Source organism: Eulemur rufifrons, chromosome 25 (assembly GCF_041146395.1).
Source record: "Eulemur rufifrons isolate Redbay chromosome 25, OSU_ERuf_1, whole genome shotgun sequence".
NCBI lineage: Eukaryota > Metazoa > Chordata > Mammalia > Primates > Lemuridae > Eulemur > Eulemur rufifrons.
In genome coordinates, this window is record NC_091007.1 from 1,315,017 (window position 1) to 1,335,081 (window position 20,065).

The window sequence follows — 20,065 nt, forward strand, 5'->3', positions numbered from 1 at the left end:
GAATCCCAATTTTAAAATACACAAATTTTGTAAACAAATTTACACGTGTGTTCTTAAGTTAAAATTTTGCACCATATTTATAGTTTATTAGATTTTCAAAAAATTAGTTAGTGTACTTGGGAAAGTTAGTCAGACAAAGTCCCTAAAAGAAAACAGAATGTATTAAGTTTACATGCAATGGAAAATATTGAGGAGCATTTATCAAAGACTGGAAGGGAGGCCTGAAGTTCAAGTGCAAGCCCTTTAAAAGTGATTACACAGATTTGCTAGGCTGTCACAGCTGAACCGAAAAGCTTAAGAAATAATTTTGTTTTTCATCTTAACTTTATTAACTTTTTTAAAACAAAAAAATCTATAAATGGCCTTTTTCTGAAAGTGTGAATTCCCACACACAAATACCCCCCCAGCACCAAAAACTCCCATTAACAACGGAGCGTGTTATTTAAGCATCTCACTAGTGACCTCCAGTGGCTGAAGATAGAAACAACACATGTAGGTTGAAAAATGTTGAATAGTCTTAATGAATTTATAGCTATTCTGTCCCCGGTAGATTTTTGTTTCAAATGGGACTATTCATCGGAAGAGATGGCTTTCACCTCGGACCTGCAGGACACCCACATTCAAATTTTAAAGTATATTCTTGTTGTTTGTATTAAAAAGAAACAGAGACCTTACAGCACTCACTTGGAGGAAGAGAAAGCATCACACTAAAAATACTCAGGGTTGAATCAGTGTGAAAATACAGAGATGGGGAAATACGTTCATAGTCAACATGTGCTGTTTTCCACCTCGGGTACAGGAAAGGAAAAGCACAAAATGTAGGGTTTCGTAGTCTCATCATTAAAAAATAAAGCGAAGAATAAACCTAGGTTTTCACTCTGACAAAAGCCAGACCTGGAAGCGACTCGAGACCTCTGCAGGCTGCCGGGTGGCCGAGCAGGAAACGTGTGTTCCTTGTTGGTACCGACCCACTTAGCGTGGAACTCTGGGCCTTGCCTGACCTGGTTGTGTTTTCTTCTATCGGGGGGCTCTGCCCACTGAGCGTGCAACGGCTGGAAAAGGAGGCACGACGGTCCACCTTGGTCACTGCCACCAGCCCTGCTTGCGGGACACACTCTGCCCCGCCTCCTGGTAATCCTGCTCCAGGGCGGCCAGGTCCTCCCGGGCCTCGGAGAACTCGCCCTCCTCCATGCCCTCCCTGAGGTACCAGTGCAGAAACGCCCTCTTGGCGAACATGAGGTCGAACCTGTGGTCCAGGTGGGCCCAGGCCTCCGCGATGGCCGTGCTGCTGCTCAGTGTGCACACGGCCCGCCGCACCCCGGCCAGGTCCCCTCCCGGCGCCACCGCGGGCAGCTGGGGGTTGATGCCCACCTTGAAGCCAGTCGGACACCAATCCACGAACCGGACAGAGTTCCTGGACTTCACGGCTGCGATGGCGGCGTTCACCTCTTTGGGGACCACGTCCCCTCGGTAGAGCAGGCAGCAGGCCATGTACCTCCCGCGCCGAGGGTCACACCTGACCAGGTGGCTGGAGGGCTCGAAGCAGGCGGCGGTGATGTCCTTGACGGAGAGCTGCTCGTGGAAGGCCCTGTCTGCGGACACGACGGGGGCGAAGGATGTCACCGGGAAGTGTATTCTCGGGTAAGGCACCAGGTTGGTCTGGAACTCGATTAGGTCCACGGTCAAGGGCCCCTGAAACCGGAGGGACGCGGTGATGGCAGACACCGCCTGGACCATCAGTCTGTTGATGCTGGCGTACGAGGGGCGCTCGACGCCCAGCTGGCGGTGGCACATGTCGTAGACGGCGTCATTGTCCACCAGGAAGGTGCAGTCCGCGTGCTCCAGGGTGGAGTGCGTGGTGAGGACGGCGTTGTACGGCTCCACCACCGCCGTGGCGACCCTGGGGGCCGGGAAGACGGAGAACTCCAGCCTCGTCTTCCTGCCGTACTCCTGCGACAGCCGCTCCAGCAACAGGGACGCGAAGCCCGACCCGGTGCCTCCTCCAAAGCTTCGAAAAATCAAAAAGCCCTGAAGCCCGCTGCACTGTTCTGCCTGGGGGGAGGAAACGGGGTGTGAGAACTCGGCCAGATAAATCCAGAAGCCGCGAACCGGGTGGTACCGGCAGGACACGACAAATTCCCCAAAACAAACAAAAACGACTTTTGGAACAGACGGGTTTACCATCGTCAGACCACGATAAACGTAGCTACTTTGAAATGCGCTTGGGTGGTACTTCGGTTTGACTACAAGCAAAGCCTAAATATGCAACCGTCCGAGTCTATCTGCGTGTGATCCACGCAGGGGCTTTATCAATAACAAAGTAAAGAAAACAGGAAACAAAATATTGCGGCAAAATCACTTGCCCCGACAGTAGATGAAGTTCTGTCCCTTCTACGCTCTGGCCTGTGCCCGTGTGGAAGGCGTCGTTTTGCCCAGTGATTGTGCCAAACCCCAAAACCCACGCTCGGCAAAGGGTCTCCAGCCTCAGGCCCTCGAAGAAGAGTTAACTGTCAATAACGGAGTAACTGGGGCCGGGCAGATGGCTCAGCCTGCAATCCTAGCACTCTGGGAGGCCGAGGCAGGAGGATCGCTAGAGGTAAGGCATTCCGCCTGAGCAAGAGCAGGACCCTGTCCCTACAAAAAAAAAAAAAAAAAAAAAATTTGAAAAAAAAAATTAGCCAGGCAACTAAAAATAGAAAATATTGGCCAGGCGTGGTGGCGTATGCCTGTAGTCCCGGCTACTCAGGAGGCTGAGGCAGGAGGATCGCTTAAGCCCAGGAGTTTGAGGTTGCTGTGAGCTAGGCTGACGCCCCAGCACTCTAGCCTGGGCAACAGAGCAAGACTTGGTCTCAAAAAAAATAATAATAATAGGTAACTAATCTGCAGGTAGTGTGTGTCTCCTATAAACTTCATCAATAGCGGTTACCACTGGAAAACGATAGGTTTAGAGTGCTCTGGAAGTCTCTGACAGCAAGATAAACCCTGTGTTCATAGAAGCGAGGGAAATCGGGGGCTCCCGCGTGGGAGTAAAGGCTCGGGGCCCTTTCTATGCAGCAAGGTCGAAGCAAGCTCTAGGCGTCCTCGTGGCCCTGAGCGCCCACGCGCAGCCAGGGCGGGACAACGGGGCAACGGTGGGGCAGACGGGTGACGCTGGTGAGAGGAGGGGGGCCCACTTGCCAGCTTCCGGGTCCTCTCCAGCACGCGGTCGATGAGCCCGGAGCCCACCGAGTAGCGGCCCCGGGCGTAGTTGTTGGCAGCGTCCTCCTTGCCGCTGACGAGCTGCTCGGGGTGGAAGAGGGAGCGGTGCCTCCCGGTGCGGATCCCGTCTGCAGGGGGCGAAAGGAGGTCGGTGCCCTCGGTCCAGTCCACTGCCAACCCCCTGGGAGTTCTCCCGGCCTGAGCCCCAGCCCCGCACTCCCCCCAGCAGGTGGTCAAGGAAAGGAATCCATGTTGCTAAATTAGCCTTTCTTAGTCTGGGAAAACCGAGAATCCTTTCCGTATAAATTGACAGTGTGTTTTCCTACCATACACCCTGCTTTAGTCTCCCAGGGCTGCTGTAACACAAGACAACAAATCTGGTGGCTTAAAACCTCAGAAACTGATTTCCTAATGGTTCAGGAGGCCAGAAGTCCCAAACCAAGGTGTTGGCAGAGTTGGTGGTTCCTCTGGAGCCGCTGGGGAGAGCCCATTCCCAACCCTTGCTAGCGCCCGGCGACGGCTGACGGTCCTGGTGCCCCTCGCCCCATAGCCGCCCTCTCCAACCTCTGCCCCGGCGCACGGGCCTCCCCAGCCCCGTACGGGTGTCTGTGCGCCTTCTCTTCTTATAAGGACACAGTTCTGTGGCTTTAGGAACCCCCCAATCCAGGATGACTCACCTTAACTACCTGCAAAGACCCTATTTCCAACTAAGGTCACCTTCTGGGGTTCCGGGTGGATATGGATTTTGGGGGACACTCTTTGACTCACTATACACCCTATGGCACTTTGGCATTTTGAGACAAGTATCCTCTCTACACATAGCCGACAGCATGCTGGAAGGATGCAGCAATCTCAGTTTTTCCTGGCCGGTCTTTAAAAGTGGCTTCAAGAAAGGAGGCATGGCTGACTCAGGCACCCGCGCGACCCTGACGCAGTGAGCGTAAATGCACGTGCAGGGGAATCGCGCTGCGGTGCTGGCAGTGTTACTTGCGACCAAGAGCAACCATGCCCGGGTTCATTGCCTTTTAAAACCCTGGGCAGCACGCCCCACTCCGCCACCTTAGAACTACACAAATGGCATCATTCCTGACGATGGAGCAGCAGGGTGTGGGGGTGAGCAGGCTTTGGGAAGGTTGCCCTGGTTACAACGGGTCAGTCCTGGTTATTCATGCCTTCCACCTTGTAGAAATTTCTATTATTATTATTAGGTTGGATCATAAGACATAAGACATTAACCTTTTTTTAAGGTAAAAAAAATAGTCACATATTGGCAGTTTTATATGGCTCCATGTGATGCACTTAGTGTTCTCATAACTATTCATAATATTTTCTCTTCACTCGATGATGCTACTTTTCTGTTAAAAGACAATACATTTAATAAGAAGGCAAAACCAGGACCAAAGCCAGTTCTACTCTCAATAACTCAGTGAGCCTAGGCAAGTTCCATAACCTCCCCAAGACTCTGTTTCCTCATCTACAAATGAAGGATGACAATTTCTCCTGACACAGTGTTGAAAGGATTAAGGGAAAATACCTGTGCCGGTTCTCAGCCAGTACAGAACCGCTAGGGCAGACTGGTTGGCTGCCCAAAATTCCCAGGTGAAGACCTAATCCCCACGTGCTGGTATTAGGAGGTAAGGTCTGTGGGAGGTGATTAGGTCATGAGGGTTGAGCCCCCATGGATGGGATTAGTTCCCTCATAAGAAGAAACTTGGAGACAACCTCTCCACCACGTAAGGACACACCGAGAAGGCACCGTCTGCAAGGCAGGAAGAGAGCCCGTACCGGAAGCCAACCACAATTCACAGTATCAAACCCAAATCTACCTTCCTCTCTAGCTTCTCCCTTAAGTCAGTAAGACCCTCTTCTCTCTCCAGGATTTGTCTAGCTCCATTTCAAGAGCTTTTGCACAAGATACTATAGAATCTGCCATTGATAATCATACAATAGTATTGATTTTCCCCATAATTAGAATATTTATTTGGCTTCTTGCTTCTTTGGGATCATTTTCAAGTATTCTACTCTTATTAAGCAGATAATACCAAATTTTCAACTTCTTCCAGAAAATGGCTCGGGAAAAGATTTAGTGTTCTGTTATGATACCTGTGTGGATCAGGTAACAAGGTTTTAAATGACATCGTTGCACAAGAAAAGGCTAACCCAGTCTTCCCTTTGGGTGTGTTTGTCATGCTGATCACCCTACATGGCCATTGTGCCTCTAGATTGGGAAAAGGTGCAGGTGATACCCCTCTGATACATCATTATAATCTGACAATCCCGCCCACTTGATTTCTTTGTTTCGAGTGTGAGCCTGGCTAAGTACCCTAGAATGTAAAATGTATTTTACCTACAACGGTTGGTTCCAAGTCCACAAAGAGTGCCCTGGGCACGTGCTTCCCAGCTCTCGTCTCGCAAAAGAAGGTATCGAAAGACACGTTCACTTGTTCTGTTTGAGCATTTTCCAGCGGATCCTGTCTCCTGTCGAGGATGATGCCGTCTGGCTGGATTCCATGTTCCAGGCAATAGAGTTCCCAGCAAGCGTCCCCGATCTGGACGCCAGCCTGACCAACGTGGATGGAAAGGCACTCCTTCTGAAACAAGACACAGGGAGTCGGACAGCAGGACTGTGTCACTTAGCACCTCTGGGCACAAATGGCAGAGCCGAGCTCGCTTACAGCCACAGAGAAATTTATTATAAAATAATCAAAAGTGTTTCATGGAAACCAAAAGCCAGGGTACAGCTAAGCTTCCGCAACAATTAAACCAAGGGCTTAAATTCCACTGAAAAGCTTATTTCAACAACATAAATTAAGCATCTACTGCATACTAGGCTAAGAACTACTACTTAACTCAGTTAAGACTACATATATAGATATACATACACACACACACACACGCATAGGCACACACACATGCACATAGGCACTTGTAACTCAAGTCAGAATACAGCTGATTTAACTTCACCCTTTTAATATAGGTGAGATATATATATATATATGTATATATTAGGTTGACTCACTCAGAAAAAAAAAATTAGCTAGTTATTGGAAAGAAATTAAACTAAAATCAATATATAGCCTTTTCAGTTATTAAAACCCATTGCAGGTAAATTAAGAATGTTATCTTTTCATGCCTTGAGATATTACATTTACCATTCATATATGCTCTAAATAAGAACGGATATTCAATCTAAACTTAAAACTAGTGGAAAATTTTACAAGGAAAAATGCAATAGACTTAACAGCCCCAAAAGGTAAAACTTCCATACCATAACAAATTTATGCATATAAAAATTGATTTTTATATAGCTCAAATTTTACATACATCAATTTAAAAAAAAAAACACTTGAGACATCAACTGGGTAAATGGACAAATGACATAAATGAATTAATTACAAAAGAAAGACTGTCAAATGCAAAGACTTAGACTCAATGGCATTCACAGCATTATAGTTTATAAGGAAGAAAACCCACAACCAGTCTACTTAATCTACCTAACCATCCATCTACTGTTGGATATTTACAAGGATGGTGCATCAGTGCGATAGCATGCTGTGCAACCCTTAAACGTTTACCCCCAAAAATGATTTATGACATGGGAAATGCTTACGATAACATATTAAGTAAAAAGCACATAAGATGCATAATTGCATATAGAGTATGATGTCAAATACATTCAAAAATAGGCATAAAAAAATCTAAAGGAAAACACATCAAGATATTAACTCTAGTTATATCTGGCTAGTGATTTTTTCTAAACTTTACTATTTTCTTCCACCCTCATCAGCCTCCACACGCCCCCGAATCCCACTTTTAAATCACCATTCACTTTTTTTCCTAAGGCAAACACTTATGTTGGTAATTTAAACAGACACAATGATCTACTCCTTTAAGAGAGGGAACGAAAAAGTTAAATCCTAAAAATCTAAAGTGACAGCCATTGCTGCTTTTAATATTGGTGTGGTTTATTGCCAGACTGGAACAAGTCTATGCAGGGGTCTTACAGAGTGAGACCCACCGTCGTCTGCATCTTCTGGGCCCTTCACGCATTGACCAGATAAGCTGAGGGGCAACCCTGCCCTGGTCCAAGCCTGCACGGCCCCAAAGCCTGAGATTCCACTGCAGAATGACCTCAGGCCCCAGCAATCATGGGCCTGTGCTTTACTAATCCGAGGGAGGGAGGCAGGGAGCTCTGGCCGGCCACACCCTTGCAGTCTGGCTTGGACTCTGTTCGCGTTCAGGGGCATCAAACCCTTGCACTTTGTCTCTGTGATTCACAAGACACAACACAGCCCTCTTTGCTTCCTGAGAAACGCAGGTTCGCTACTTTAGTAGAACTTCCACCTGGTTTCTTCTCTGTACGACAATCAGTCATGTCTCAAGACGAAAGGCACAAATGTAATTTAGAAAGCACTTCACTTAGTACCAGCTAATATTCTAACCTTTCAAAGCAACACGTTCCATTATAAACAGTCTTCTTTGAATACCCTTATCTGCAAAGCAGAGTTTTATTTTTCTCCCCTCCTGTTGGACTTAATATGCTGTAAATACATTAGCTACTAATACTGTAATCGGATCAGTTCCCTGAATTTCAGTTAAAATTTTAGAAGGGGAGAGGGGATGTTCACGGCTTCTCCATCATGAAAACCTCTCACTTGTGTGAGTTTACATGTAGGTTTCCCTCACTAACTCCCCCGGCTGTCTGCCACCCAGGCCTGCACGCTACTGACAAGCAAAACTGATGTGGTATTTGCTCACAACATTCCCACTTAAAATAATCACTAACATAAAAAAATTGCACTTCTTCATGTCATCTGATGTCCAAGTGGCTCAGACATCAGAGTGATACTGTCCTTTTTCAACTCAACAGGAAAAACTCAGCCCAATAAACTTCTTGGTTTTAGAAGCAGCTGAGTTTATAACATAACTGTGCATCCAAGCGTATATTAATAGAAGACTATCTTCACCTTATTCTTCTCTTAGCCTCTCCCTCTTGTCCAAACTCTCTATTAAAATATTAGTCACGCTATAAACTAATATTAGATGGTAAAATGCCCACTGTTGATCAGTTAAGCACATCACGAAATACTGCTATAAAGCTCACTCGAATTACGAGGACGGCATAATTTTTTAATTAGTCTTCTAATTTTGAGATCTTTGTAGGTTCATATGCAGTTGTAAGAAATAACACAGAAAGATCCTATGGACCCTTTACCCATTTTCCCCAGTGGAAATATCCTGCAGGACTACAATACAACATCACCACCCAGAAGGCTGACATGGACACAGTCAAGATACAGAACATTCCAGTACCACAAGCATCCCTCATATCGAAAGGCACAATTTTTAAAAGCAAAACAATTTAAACATCCTTAAAATGTTGGACAGAGAGTCCAATGGGGCAAGAAGATCTAAGAGGAGAAAGCAGTTTGAAAGGCTGCTTCCATGAAAGAACTAAAACTTCTAAGATACTGAAAATTACTCACTGGCACAGAAGAGAACGAAAGGGAAGGGGATCATAAAAGCTAGTCCCCAAAGCAGAATTACTGTAAGTCATCAGAATACAATCATTATCATGCACCAAGAACGAAACTCAAGAGAGGTAAAGATACCTGTGCACTTTACCCCGCCAGGCATTTATGAGGTTCGCGCCGTGACCTGAGTCTGAAGTCCCCAGAAACTCTAACAGCGCAACTGAAAGGGAAGCAACTGATGTCTACAGAAAAATCAGCACACCCGGCCCAAAACAAAAGTAAAAACCAAAGGTAACCGTTGCTGGAGTACTTCAGTTAAAGTCAGTGAATGACTACAAATCAGCAACGCTTTACTTTAAAAACAAAAAAAAGCAAAACCACAGGTGGGTAGAGGAGAGTCCATCTAAACCGGCTTCCAACGTAGGTACATGGATTGAAGCCAATGTCTTTTTAAAAACCTCCTCTCTTGTATTAAGAACTTATTAAGAATTGTTTGCTGGGGAAATGGGCCACATGTGAGGAGTCAGATTTGCTACAACACGGAATCAGCTGTCCACAGGCACCAGGCAGAGCCACTTACCATGCTGACACGGCCGCCCTCCTGCCCGGGGTCAGGATGAGTGACCCAGGAGCATTCCCAGCCAAGCTTTATCGCAGGGCCCGGAAATGACTCCACCTGAGGGCTGAAGCGCTGCCCTCACTTAAAGCAGTATAGCTTCTTTTTAGTGTTTTTGTTCTCTGGCCTCAGAGTAGCTACGGTTGGCCTGCACAACCTGGGACAGAGTTTGTGCTCAACGACAGATGAATGACCTTGCACTTATCCAGATCTGCTTCCAACTTATGCCTGTGTTGAAAACAACAAGTGTCTTTAAAAAAATCCTCCTCTCGGCCTGGTGTGGTGGCTCACACCTGTGATCCTAGCAATTTGGGAGGCTGAGGCAGGAGGATCTCGCTTGAGGTCAGGAGCTTGAGGCCAGCCTGAGCAAGAGTGAGACCCCATCTCTACTAAAAACAGAAAAATTAGCCAGGTGTGGTAGTGCTCACCTCTTGTCCCAGCTACTTGGGAGGCTGAGGCAAGAGGATCCCTAGAGCCCAGGGGTTTGAGGCTGCAGTGAGCTATGATGACACTACTGCACTCTACCCAGGGCGACAGAGTGAGACTCTGTCTCAAAAAAAAAAAAAAAAAAATCCTCCCCTTATATTAAGAATTTATTAAGCATTGACAAGGAAAAGGAAAGAGTATGAGTAAAATTTGTTACAACAGCCAATAAGCTTTTTCTATTGCATAAATTCCAGATGAATATCTTCTCCTTAAATAAGATTCAAACAATCCCTAAATACATAGAGCAAACCAGGCCCCTCAACCACTATCACATCCAAACATACAGGGGCTTTCTAGGTTTTCATTATTTGTTTTATTTTAAATTTTTATATTATTTATAACATGTTATTTTCAATTCATTGCATCAAGATCAGACAACATAATTAAAATGATTTTTTTCTTTATATATCTGTTAAAACTTCCTTTATATTCTGCTATGTGGTCGATTTTTGAAAATGTTCCATGAATGCTTGAAAAGAACACAATGTTTTAGATAGATGCACTAAATGCAACTGATTTATCATGTAGTCCAAATTTTGAGTACCCATTATTTCAAATGTGTTAAAATTTTCTGTTATAATTGTAGATTTGTCTACTCTATCTTATTCTGGCAATTTTTGCTTTAGAGAGAGAGAGATTATGTTATTTTTTTTTTTTTTTGAGACAGAGTCTCACTCTGTTGCCCGGGCTAGAGTGAGTGCCGTGGCGTCAGCCTAGCTCACAGCAACCTCAAAGTCCTGGGCTTAAGCGATCCTCCTGCCTCAGCCTCTCAGGTAGCTGGGACTACAGGCATGTGCCACCATGCCCGGCTAATTTTTTCTATATATATTTCAGTTGGCCAGATCATTTCTTTCTATTTTTTAGTAGAGACGGCGGGGGGGGGGGGGGGGGGCGGAAATGGTCTCACTCTTGCTCAGGCTGGTCTCGAACTCCTGACCTCAAGCGATCCACCCGCCTCGGCCTCCCAGAGGGCGAGGGGGCGGGACTCCGCGTCTCCTAGCAACCGCTGCCCGCTCTCTGATTGGCCAGTCGCTGCGCAGCCGCCATTTTCAAATCCCCGGATGATGGCGGCGGCGGGTCCCCGCTGACAGGCGCTTTCTGCCTGGCACAGGCCGGCGGGCACCGTGCCCGCCCCTGCCGGTCTCCCGGGCACTCGGCCACCGCCCCACCCCCTACTCCGTGCCATGGAGCCCGAACTGGCGGCTCAGAAGCAGCCCCGGCCGCGGAGGCGAAGCCGCCGACTCTCTGGGCTGAGCGCGGAGGGCGCCGCGGGGCCTTCGGCCGACACCCCCGGGCCGGGGCCGGAGGAGAGGTGAGTGCGGGTTGGGGTGAGGGCCGGGGAGGTGAGTGTGTGGGTGGAGTGAGGGCCGTGGTAGAAGGCAAAAGGGGGAACGGGGTGAGAGAGGACCGGGGCAGGTGAGTGTGGGGGCGGGGGCGGGGTGAGGACGGGGCAGGTGAGTGTGGGGGCGGGGCGAGGACCGGGGCAGGTGAGTGTGGGGGCGGGGTGAGGGAGGACCGGGGCAGGTGAGTGTGGGGGCGGGGGCGGGGCAGGTGAGTGTGGGGGCGGGGGCGGGGGCGGGGTGAGGACCGGGGCAGGTGAGTGGGGGGGCGGGGTGAGGACCGGGGTAGGTGAGTGTGGGGGCGGGGTGAGGACGGGGGGGGGGGGGGGCAGGTGAGTGTGGGGGCGGGGTGAGGACGGGGCAGGTGAGTGTGGGGGCGGGGTGAGGACCGGGGATGGCAGGGTAATGGGGTGAGTGTGGAGAGAGGTGAGTGTGGGGTCGAGGGGGTCCTGGGGTCGCTGGGTGAGCCCGGGGGGCAGTGCGGGGCCTAGATATGCCAATTCCTTCTTGAGAACTAAGACCACCCCTCATCAGCAACGCATTCGTCAGCCGTTGTCAGGGGAGATGGGGAGGTGAGTTCGCGGGGCGGAGTGACGATCGCCCGCGGGAGGTGCGTGCCCGGGGCAGCCAGGGGCGACGGCGGGCCTGGCCTGGAGCGGACGTCAGCCCCGAGGCCCCGGACTGGGACTTCGCAGCCCCTCAGAGCAGGGGCGAACTTGCTGACAGCCTACTCGTGACCCCGTCCCGCTGCGTGTGTAGGAAAAGCGGCAGTGGCTCTGTGCTCCCTGCCCAGCCAGTTCTGGGCTGGAGTTTCCAAACCCTCTCGGATCACGGAGGCGGTGGGGTGCGGGGAAAGCGGAATCGTGTCGGCAGAGCAGGCACCAGGCTTTTAGCCTCAAAGCCAGTGTTTACCTGACATGTTTTCCGGAGACCGGACTCCTCCACCGGCCGCATCAGTGAACACAGCACAGCTCAAGGTTCCAGCCTCCCGTGTAGGGAGATGAAAGAGGATGGTCACTGGGTTTTTAATTAACACATTTCACATTCTGCCTCCTACATTCATTCTGTGTGTCTGGAAAGGGTGATCACTAGATGGGAGTTGCAGAAGGCTGTGTCTGGAAGAGGAGCCCTGTAAAAAGTGCTGAAGACATGCTTTCCCATCTTGGAGAACTCCCACCTGGGAGCTTGTAGGTTCCAATGATGGGTTGTGTGACGCTGGAGGTTCCTTAACATCTCTAGGGATGTGTCCTTGTCTGTTCAACGGCGTTATGACAGTACCCACTTCATATAAGGTCGTTGTGACATTCAGTGAGATAATGCATGCAAAGTGCTTAGCGTAGTGCCTGTACACAGAAAGCTCTCAATAAATGTTAACTGTTATCTGCCGGTTTTTATCTATAAGAATAATAATTCCACATCTGCTCCCTCCCTTCGGAAGTCCTCGTGTCCATTTAACATTACTGTTTTAGATACACTACAGTCCTTTACATAATTTACATTCCAGTCTGGCCTAGATATGCCAGTTCCTCCTTGAGACATAGGATAACACTTCATCGACAATGCATTCATAAACCCATTGTAAGTTACTCTGCTGGGAGCTAGACTTTTTCACCAGACACTTATTTTTATTAGTTCTAAGTTTAGGGTAATTCTTGCCTGAAATATACCTTTCTAAAACCACTATACCTATTATAGCCTATGAGAAAGAAGTCACTATCTCTGAAACTGAGAAATAGGAGAACTAGGAAAGACTAGTTAAGGGAAAATAGAATTTCAAAATAACAAATGAAGGCAGTGTTAAGTTTATTCTACAATCCTTTAGTAATACTGTTGAGCACCTGCCCTAGTCCCAGATACTGTTGTGGATACAGTATTGGGAATTCTAGTGAACAAAACAGATGAAGTCCCTGCTGTTGTGAAGCTTAAATTCTGGTTGGGGGGAAAACACAATCAAATAAATATATAAAATAGCAGGTGGTCACGCTGTGAAGAGAATTAAGGCATGGTGAGGGGCAGTGTTGCTATGTTTAAAAAAATCACAAGGAAGGCCTTTCTGATGATGGTGGTGACTTTTGAGCAGAGACTTGAAGGAAGTAGAGAAAGAATAAGCATGTAAATATTTGGGGAAAGAGTGTTTTAGGCAGAGAGGAGCTGCAAGTGCAAAGCTTTGAAGAAGAATCTCTTTGGTATATTCAAGGAATTTCAAAGAAGGTGATTGGAGTGGAGTGAAGCAAGGGGGGATATGGTAGGCGATGAGGTCAGGGGGACAGCTGGGACGGACCGGGTAGTACTGGTGGGCCTTTTAAGACCTTGAAATTTGACTTAGTGGATCAGGAAGCGAGAGGTAGTGATGAGATCTATATTTTTAAAAGATCATTTTATTGTGTTGCAAGGATAGAATCACGAAGACCAATTAGGAGATTATTGCAGTTGAGCTGACACATGAGAGTGATAGAGGTGGTGAAAAATTTTCATATGTGGGATGTATTTTGAAGTTAGCGCTGGCAGGATCAGCATGGAGTTAAAAAGAAAAGGAATGAAGGATGGCTCCAAGGTTTTGGCCTGAATTTATAAGAATGGGTTTTCATGTTCTCAGAAAGGAGAGACCAGGGGAGAGGTTTGCTTTGGGATATGTTATGAGATGCCTACTAAAGAGTTCATCATAACTTTTTTCTTTTTTTTTTTAACCTTTTATTGAAGTATACATTCAAGTGAGAGTATATGAATCATAAGTGTTTAGCTCAGTGAAATTTCACAAAGTGAACCCACCTGTGTAACCAGATACAAATTTGGGAATTTGTCAGCAAATAGACTTGAAATCATGGTACCTGAAAGTCATCGAGGTAGTGAGTGTAAACTGAGATAAATTTGAGGACTAACCCCTGAGGCTCTCCCAACGTTTAAAGGTCTGGGTAGTCGAATGCTCAGAAGGAGCAGCTGGTGAGGTGGGGCGAGAACCAAGTGAGAACAGTATCCAGGAGGCCAAATGAAGACAGATTTCAAGAAAGAGGACATGGTGAGCTATGTCAGATGTTGCTGATGGGTCAAGTAAAGTAAGGACTGAAAAGTTTAAACTAGATGAGGAATGAAAAGATCATTAAATTTGGCGATGAGAAAAGCATGTTGATCTTAGATGGCTTCCGCAGAATAGTTAGAATACTGAATTTGGAATGGTTTGCAGTGGGTTGTGCAGAGAATGTGATGTGATTTATTCAGGAAATATGTGAGGGCCAGACCCTGGGAATATGGAGATGAAAATACTGGCCTTACTCTTTAAAAATTTATAATCTAATGGAGAAGAAAGATAAGTTAATAATAGTGCATGGTAAAAGTTACTGTAGTGGTATACACAGAATGCCGTGGGTACAAATAAAAAGAACACTTAGTCCTGACTGGAAAGAACAGGAAATGATTCCCTATTGTAATCTCTGAGTCTTAGAGGACCGTGTGTAACTGGGTGATTTCAGGTAGGGAAGAAGCTTGCGAAAAGGCCCTGAAGCAAATGGGCATAATGAGTTCTGCGTGTCATAACTAGCTGTATAGGGGAGGAGACCAGGATAGGGGTAGGGAGGAGGTAGTGATAAGAGATCATGCTGAAGGGGTGAGAGCCACATCACAAAGGGGCCTTGTATGCCTTGGCAGAGTTGGGATTTTGTCTTCAAGACGATGGGGAAATACTGAAAGACTTTAAACAAGCCAATGGCACGATCATATTTTCATATTAAAAAGGCAGTCTTCCATGAGAAAAATAAGCAACATTTTGAGGTCATGGCACTCTTTAAATCTTACAAAGACTATTCCCCCAAAAAAGTGATCACATACATAAAGTTTCAGGAGATTTGTGGACCCATCTACGTATACCAAATTAAAAATCCTCAGTGTAGATGATGAATCAGTGGGAAGTCAGTCTACAGTAGCCTGGATGGAAAATGATGAGTGTTTGACTCTGACAGCTGGCAGTGGGGCTGGAGAACTGGAAACGCTGTGTATGGGCTGCACTTTCAAGAAGTTTCAGTGCAAAAAGAATAATAGAAGAAGGGACACAGGTTTGTGGGACTGACTCTCAAGAAGGGATAATAAACTCAATGTGCTGAGAGAAATAAGCAAGTAAAGGGAGAGGTAGAAGAGACAGGAGAGAAGAGAAATGATTAAACAAGGGTCCAAGAAGGCAGAAAAGGATCGAATCCAAATTAAAGGTAGAGAATTTAGCCTGGGCAAGGAGCTGTGGATGGTATAGTCATAGGTAAGTTTGGGGAATGGGCTGTGTCGTGAGCAGGAATTCGAGGGCTTTCCCAGCAGGTTTCTATTTTTTGTGTGAGGTGGGAAATGATATTTTGTGACACAAGGGTAGTGACATCGGCAGCATGAGGAGAGTGATGAAGTTAGAAGAACCATGGAGGGAAAATAGGGAATAATGAAGTAACCTATATTCCATTATCCAGAAAAGATGTAAGATCATCTACAAGAATATATAAAATATGACAAGATAGTATCAATTAATAATGGAGCAAGAAACAACTATTTAAGCACAATATTAGAAGCAGTAATCATAAGCAAAAGGATTGTATGTGATATATTGAAAAACTTTTTGCAGGCTAAACTCACTATAAACTACTCTGAAAGACAAAAAACAGCATATAAGAAAATGAAAGTATCATTTTCTTTAGAAAAAAAAAAGATCATATACCCTATAATTTATCCATTTAAATGGTTGGTTGGTTTGTGTGTGTGTGTGTGTGTGTGTGTATTCACAGATAGGTGCAAACATAACTACAGTCAATTTCAGAACATTTTCATCACCTCAAAAAGAAAACATGTACCCGTTAGCAATTGTTCCCTCCATCCCCCACCACATTCAAGTAGGTTGTCCTGTGAATCTTTTGAGAAGACCACTTGTAATCTTAATGTTTTATGAAATAGAAATTTTTTTTCCCACAAGGGTTTAAAATAGCTATTACATTTTGAGTCTGACCCCTATGAAAAATGAGTGCATGTCTTTCCAAGATTTGTTAAAGTTGGCACTGTCTCACATACTTGCTGGGCACAGTTTGTTTTTTGGGTTCCTTTTTTCCATGGGTATTCAAAATAAATAGGAACTTGTTATTGAAATGGGGCAAAATAGCATTACTGTAAAGCTGATTAGATAGTGCTGGAAAGAATTTTACCATCCAGTTGGAAATATTTTTCCAGTTTATTAACCTTTTTAGGATTCCTAAAAGCTATTTTTCTTTCCAGCTTTCAGACATCAAATTCATTCTGAGGTCAGTATGGCCATTTCTTGGAAGTAAAGACATTAATAGCTTTGGCTTTGTTATTCTCCCTAATACTTGTCTTATACCTAAAGGAAGTGTTTACTATTTTAAGTACCACTATGAATACCACTTTATAATGCGTATTAGATTAAAAGTAATCTTCTGAGAGATCATAATTGCTGCTTCTCAACCCAGTGCTCACTGATGGCTCTTTTTATGCGTGTCGTGTACAATAGCGCTTTCCTAGAGCAGCGTTTTTAAGAAGTGTGGTCTGTGGACTCACATGGTCTTGAGGTGCTGTTTTCCTCATGATCTTTTACCATTTGTTTATAATAGTATACCATGTATTTTGTGATATGAATTATAGTTCATTCCACATGACTTCTTTTGTTTAACTTAAATAGCTTGTTCCAGTGTTTTATAAAAAAATACCATTTTCTTTATTGTTGCTTGACTTTTCTGCAGTGACAAGAAAGGTTGGGATAATCAGTTCCTTAAGTTCTTTTGTGTCACTAAAGAGGCCCTGAAGAAAAAGTTTGAGTTCCATGAGTAATGAGAATTATTATATTTTGATCTTTCCCAAATAATTATTTAGGAAATGTTTGCTTTAAATGTCTTAATATCTCTCTGCATCTGCGTCTGTTAAATCATATTTCCCCATATCAGGAACCTTGGCAGTAACTGAACAGGCATAGGGAGGAAAAGGCAAAGTCTGTCCTGCCAATGTTGTCGCTGAACCCTCTGTCACATCAGCTTCTCCTCTCTAAGCTGGTCACCATTGCCACAGCCCCTGATGCTCTGTTGTAGGCAGTATCAGCACTGCCTCCTAATTGGTCTTCCTGAGCAGTCTTGCCTTCTTCCCATCCATCCTTCACGTGTCTTAGAATTCAGTAGCTCCCACACCTGTTCAAGATCAAGTCCATACTCTGAGCGTAGCGAATGAAGCCTTTCATGATGATCTTAGCCCTTCCTTATTTCCTTTGGTACTCTAACATAAGGAACTACTTTCAGTTTCCTGAATGCCTCGTTTCACTCCACCTTAATGCTTTGCTAACTGCTATTTCTCTCTCAGATTCAGTAATACCTAGTATTACTTAAGTATTAATTCTTCTGTGTAGCCTTCTTGACCTCCTCTTTCTCTGTGTAGCCATTTTCCTTTGTGTTCCTTGTCAAATTTAAACAAACTTCTGCTTTATATTTAGCTTAGAAAACTACAGAAGCCCTTGTATTAATATTTGATTTAAGCTTGTAAATTTTTGCAGGAAAAACAGACATCAGTGGTGTTTCTATAACCTATGGCAAACAACGACCATGAGGGTCAATGGTGACAGGACAAATGTAAGATGGACAATGACCTGATAATCCAAGAAGCAAAATAATGACTTCTGTAACAACTGGCCTAAAATGGCCAGGACTTCGTTAATAACTACCAACATCCTAATTTTTGTCCAGCTTCCCAATTAGAACCAGCCATAGAAAGCCAAATATGCCCACCCCACCCTTGACCAATCACAGTAGGCCGCCCACGCTTCTAACTAGGGCCTACAGCTCCCCCAGCCAACAACCGCCAGTCAGGACATACCTGAGCCTTCCCTTCCTTTCCACTGTGAAGCCTCACGCTGCTCTACCTGCCTTGGAGTCTATGGCAAAATGCAAGTGACTAGCTGACTCCCTTGCTCCAGCAAGCTCTTAATAAATAGCCTTTGCTTTGCTCACTTGGTTGGCCCTTGTTTCCACAAGGGAAAAAAATCTCTGTTCATCCTACATTTGTTTACATCTGAAGTGATTAACAATAAGTGTAGCTTATCAGTTGTCTCCTGTGCTAGCTGTATTTTGTGATTATAAACATAAAGGTTTATGTTTTACAAACATACTAGTTTCTATTTCAGAAAGGTAAAGATATGTTTTCTCACAGGTTTCTCTTGCTTTATTTCTTTACATTGAATGGAAAGAAAACACTAAAGGAAAATCTATCACTTAACGGTAAAAAACAAAATTCTAGTCAAATTTTAATCTTACTTGAGACCTTTATCTCAAATGTAGTTACTCAAAGCTTTTCATTAAATTATAATTTTTAAAAATCAAAAGAATTTTATATAAATTGTAAATAATGTGCATTTATGTTTTGTTTGTTAAAAGTATCCTTTTTTAATATTAAGTGTGAGTGTTAAATTTTATCAAATTTTTTGTACCTAAGGAAATTTATTTGCTGTTTTTTGTTTAACCTCTTAAGGCAATAGATTAATAGATTTCATATTATTGAACCATGTTCATGTTCCTAAGATAAACTCTGCTTGGTTTGGTGAATTATTTTTTTAAAATAATCTGTTCACTAATTTTAAAAAGGCTCTTTCACCGTGAAGATTGTGAAAACGACCAGAACTTATACCCTGTTCTGTTTTGTTTTGCCTACCATCCCTCTTATCTCTAAGACTGAATGACAAATCAGACTACTTTAAACAGTTTTGAGACTATGGAAAAGATAGCTTTTTTTCTGTCTAGTGCTTTATTAGACAAAAGTTATTCTCTATTTGTTTATTGTTTGGATTTTCTCTTAACAGACACTCCCTTCGGAGAGGTAGCTCTTTCACATTTTTAACACCTGGCCCCCATTGGGACTTCACTTTGGTAAGTGGATACCTGAGCTTTTTATGTCAAGATTTTAGATAGAATTAATTCCTGGGCTGTCTTTCATTCAGAGGGTAGGTACAGCTCAGTCGTCTGTACTTCTGAATATCTCAAGGAACAGAATTTCTGTAGCCATCTTTGGCAGCCTGATTTAGTCCTCTCCTGCTAACAAGCTGAAACAAATTTTTATTTCAAGTAAATATAAAACATTTTGCAGAGTACTCATATCTATTAATTTTAACTCTATCCAATCCTTTCTCTGATTCCTATCAATGTTAAACTTCAGAGTGTATATTATGAAACGTGCAGTTATTTTTATGTACGTTCTCTAACAGCTTTTTTTCCCTTGGGGAAAATATAAAAATTCTGATTGCAGATAATATATATGTAATGAATTAATTATTTTCCACTGTTAATCATCTCAAAATAGAGGAACTGTTTCATTATTTTTAGAGCAAGACTACAGATGCATTTAATTTTGTGTGAGATGACCACAGAAAATCAATTCTTTTTGTACTTAAAACTTATTAGCTTATAATACATATATAAATAAACTGTGTACAAATAGATATATGATTCTTATGCTTTTCGTATTTGGGGGAAATAGCAAAAATGATTTTGTTTCTAGTTTCTCAAATATTACTTATGTAAATGTTTTGATGATGTTCTGTTGGTTTCAGCAATACATATTCAATTTGTATTCTGTTCTTTTGTGTTAAATATGTATCGGGCATTCCTGTTTGATATTTCTGTACTGTTACACCCATTACATACATTATTTGACCAGTAAAGCATTCTTGGCAAGAGTCTCCTGATTTTTAAGCAATTCTGCATTTTCCTTTAAAGCATTTCCCATCTTGATCCTTTTCACCCACAGGTTGATGAGCCTAAACAGCAAACTTGAATAGAGAAGGATCTCCAAACTTTTGACTGTGCAAAACTATCAGCAAAAATATTTTGAACATGTACTACTGATAGATTTATTTATAATTTTTATGTGTGTGTGTGTATACATATACACACACTACCATTGTGAGCTAATATCTCAAAGCATAATATACACTTAGGGGT

The 20,065-nt window shown here is 44.3% G+C and overlaps 2 protein-coding genes across 2 annotated transcripts in view; one reads left to right on the top strand and one right to left on the bottom strand.

The window, feature by feature from the left end:
• Positions 1-665: 665 nt before the first annotated feature.
• On the bottom strand, positions 666-7,228 carry TUBAL3 (tubulin alpha like 3). The gene is made up of 4 exons (XM_069458619.1): positions 7,217-7,228; positions 5,546-5,789; positions 3,174-3,326; positions 666-2,048 (listed from the first exon to the last, which is right to left on the bottom strand). The coding sequence occupies exons 1-4, from the start codon at positions 7,226-7,228 to the stop codon at positions 1,084-1,086; spliced, it is 1,374 nt and encodes a 457-aa protein (XP_069314720.1). The 3' UTR covers positions 666-1,083.
• Positions 7,229-10,958: 3,730 nt separating this feature from the next.
• The window catches only part of NET1 (neuroepithelial cell transforming 1), a 32,573-nt gene continuing 23,466 nt past the window's right edge, over positions 10,959-20,065 (top strand). The window contains exons 1-2 of the mRNA XM_069458706.1: positions 10,959-11,086; positions 18,928-18,994. Coding sequence (XP_069314807.1) covers positions 10,959-11,086; positions 18,928-18,994 — 195 coding nt within the window. The remainder of the gene's footprint in view (positions 11,087-18,927; positions 18,995-20,065) is intronic.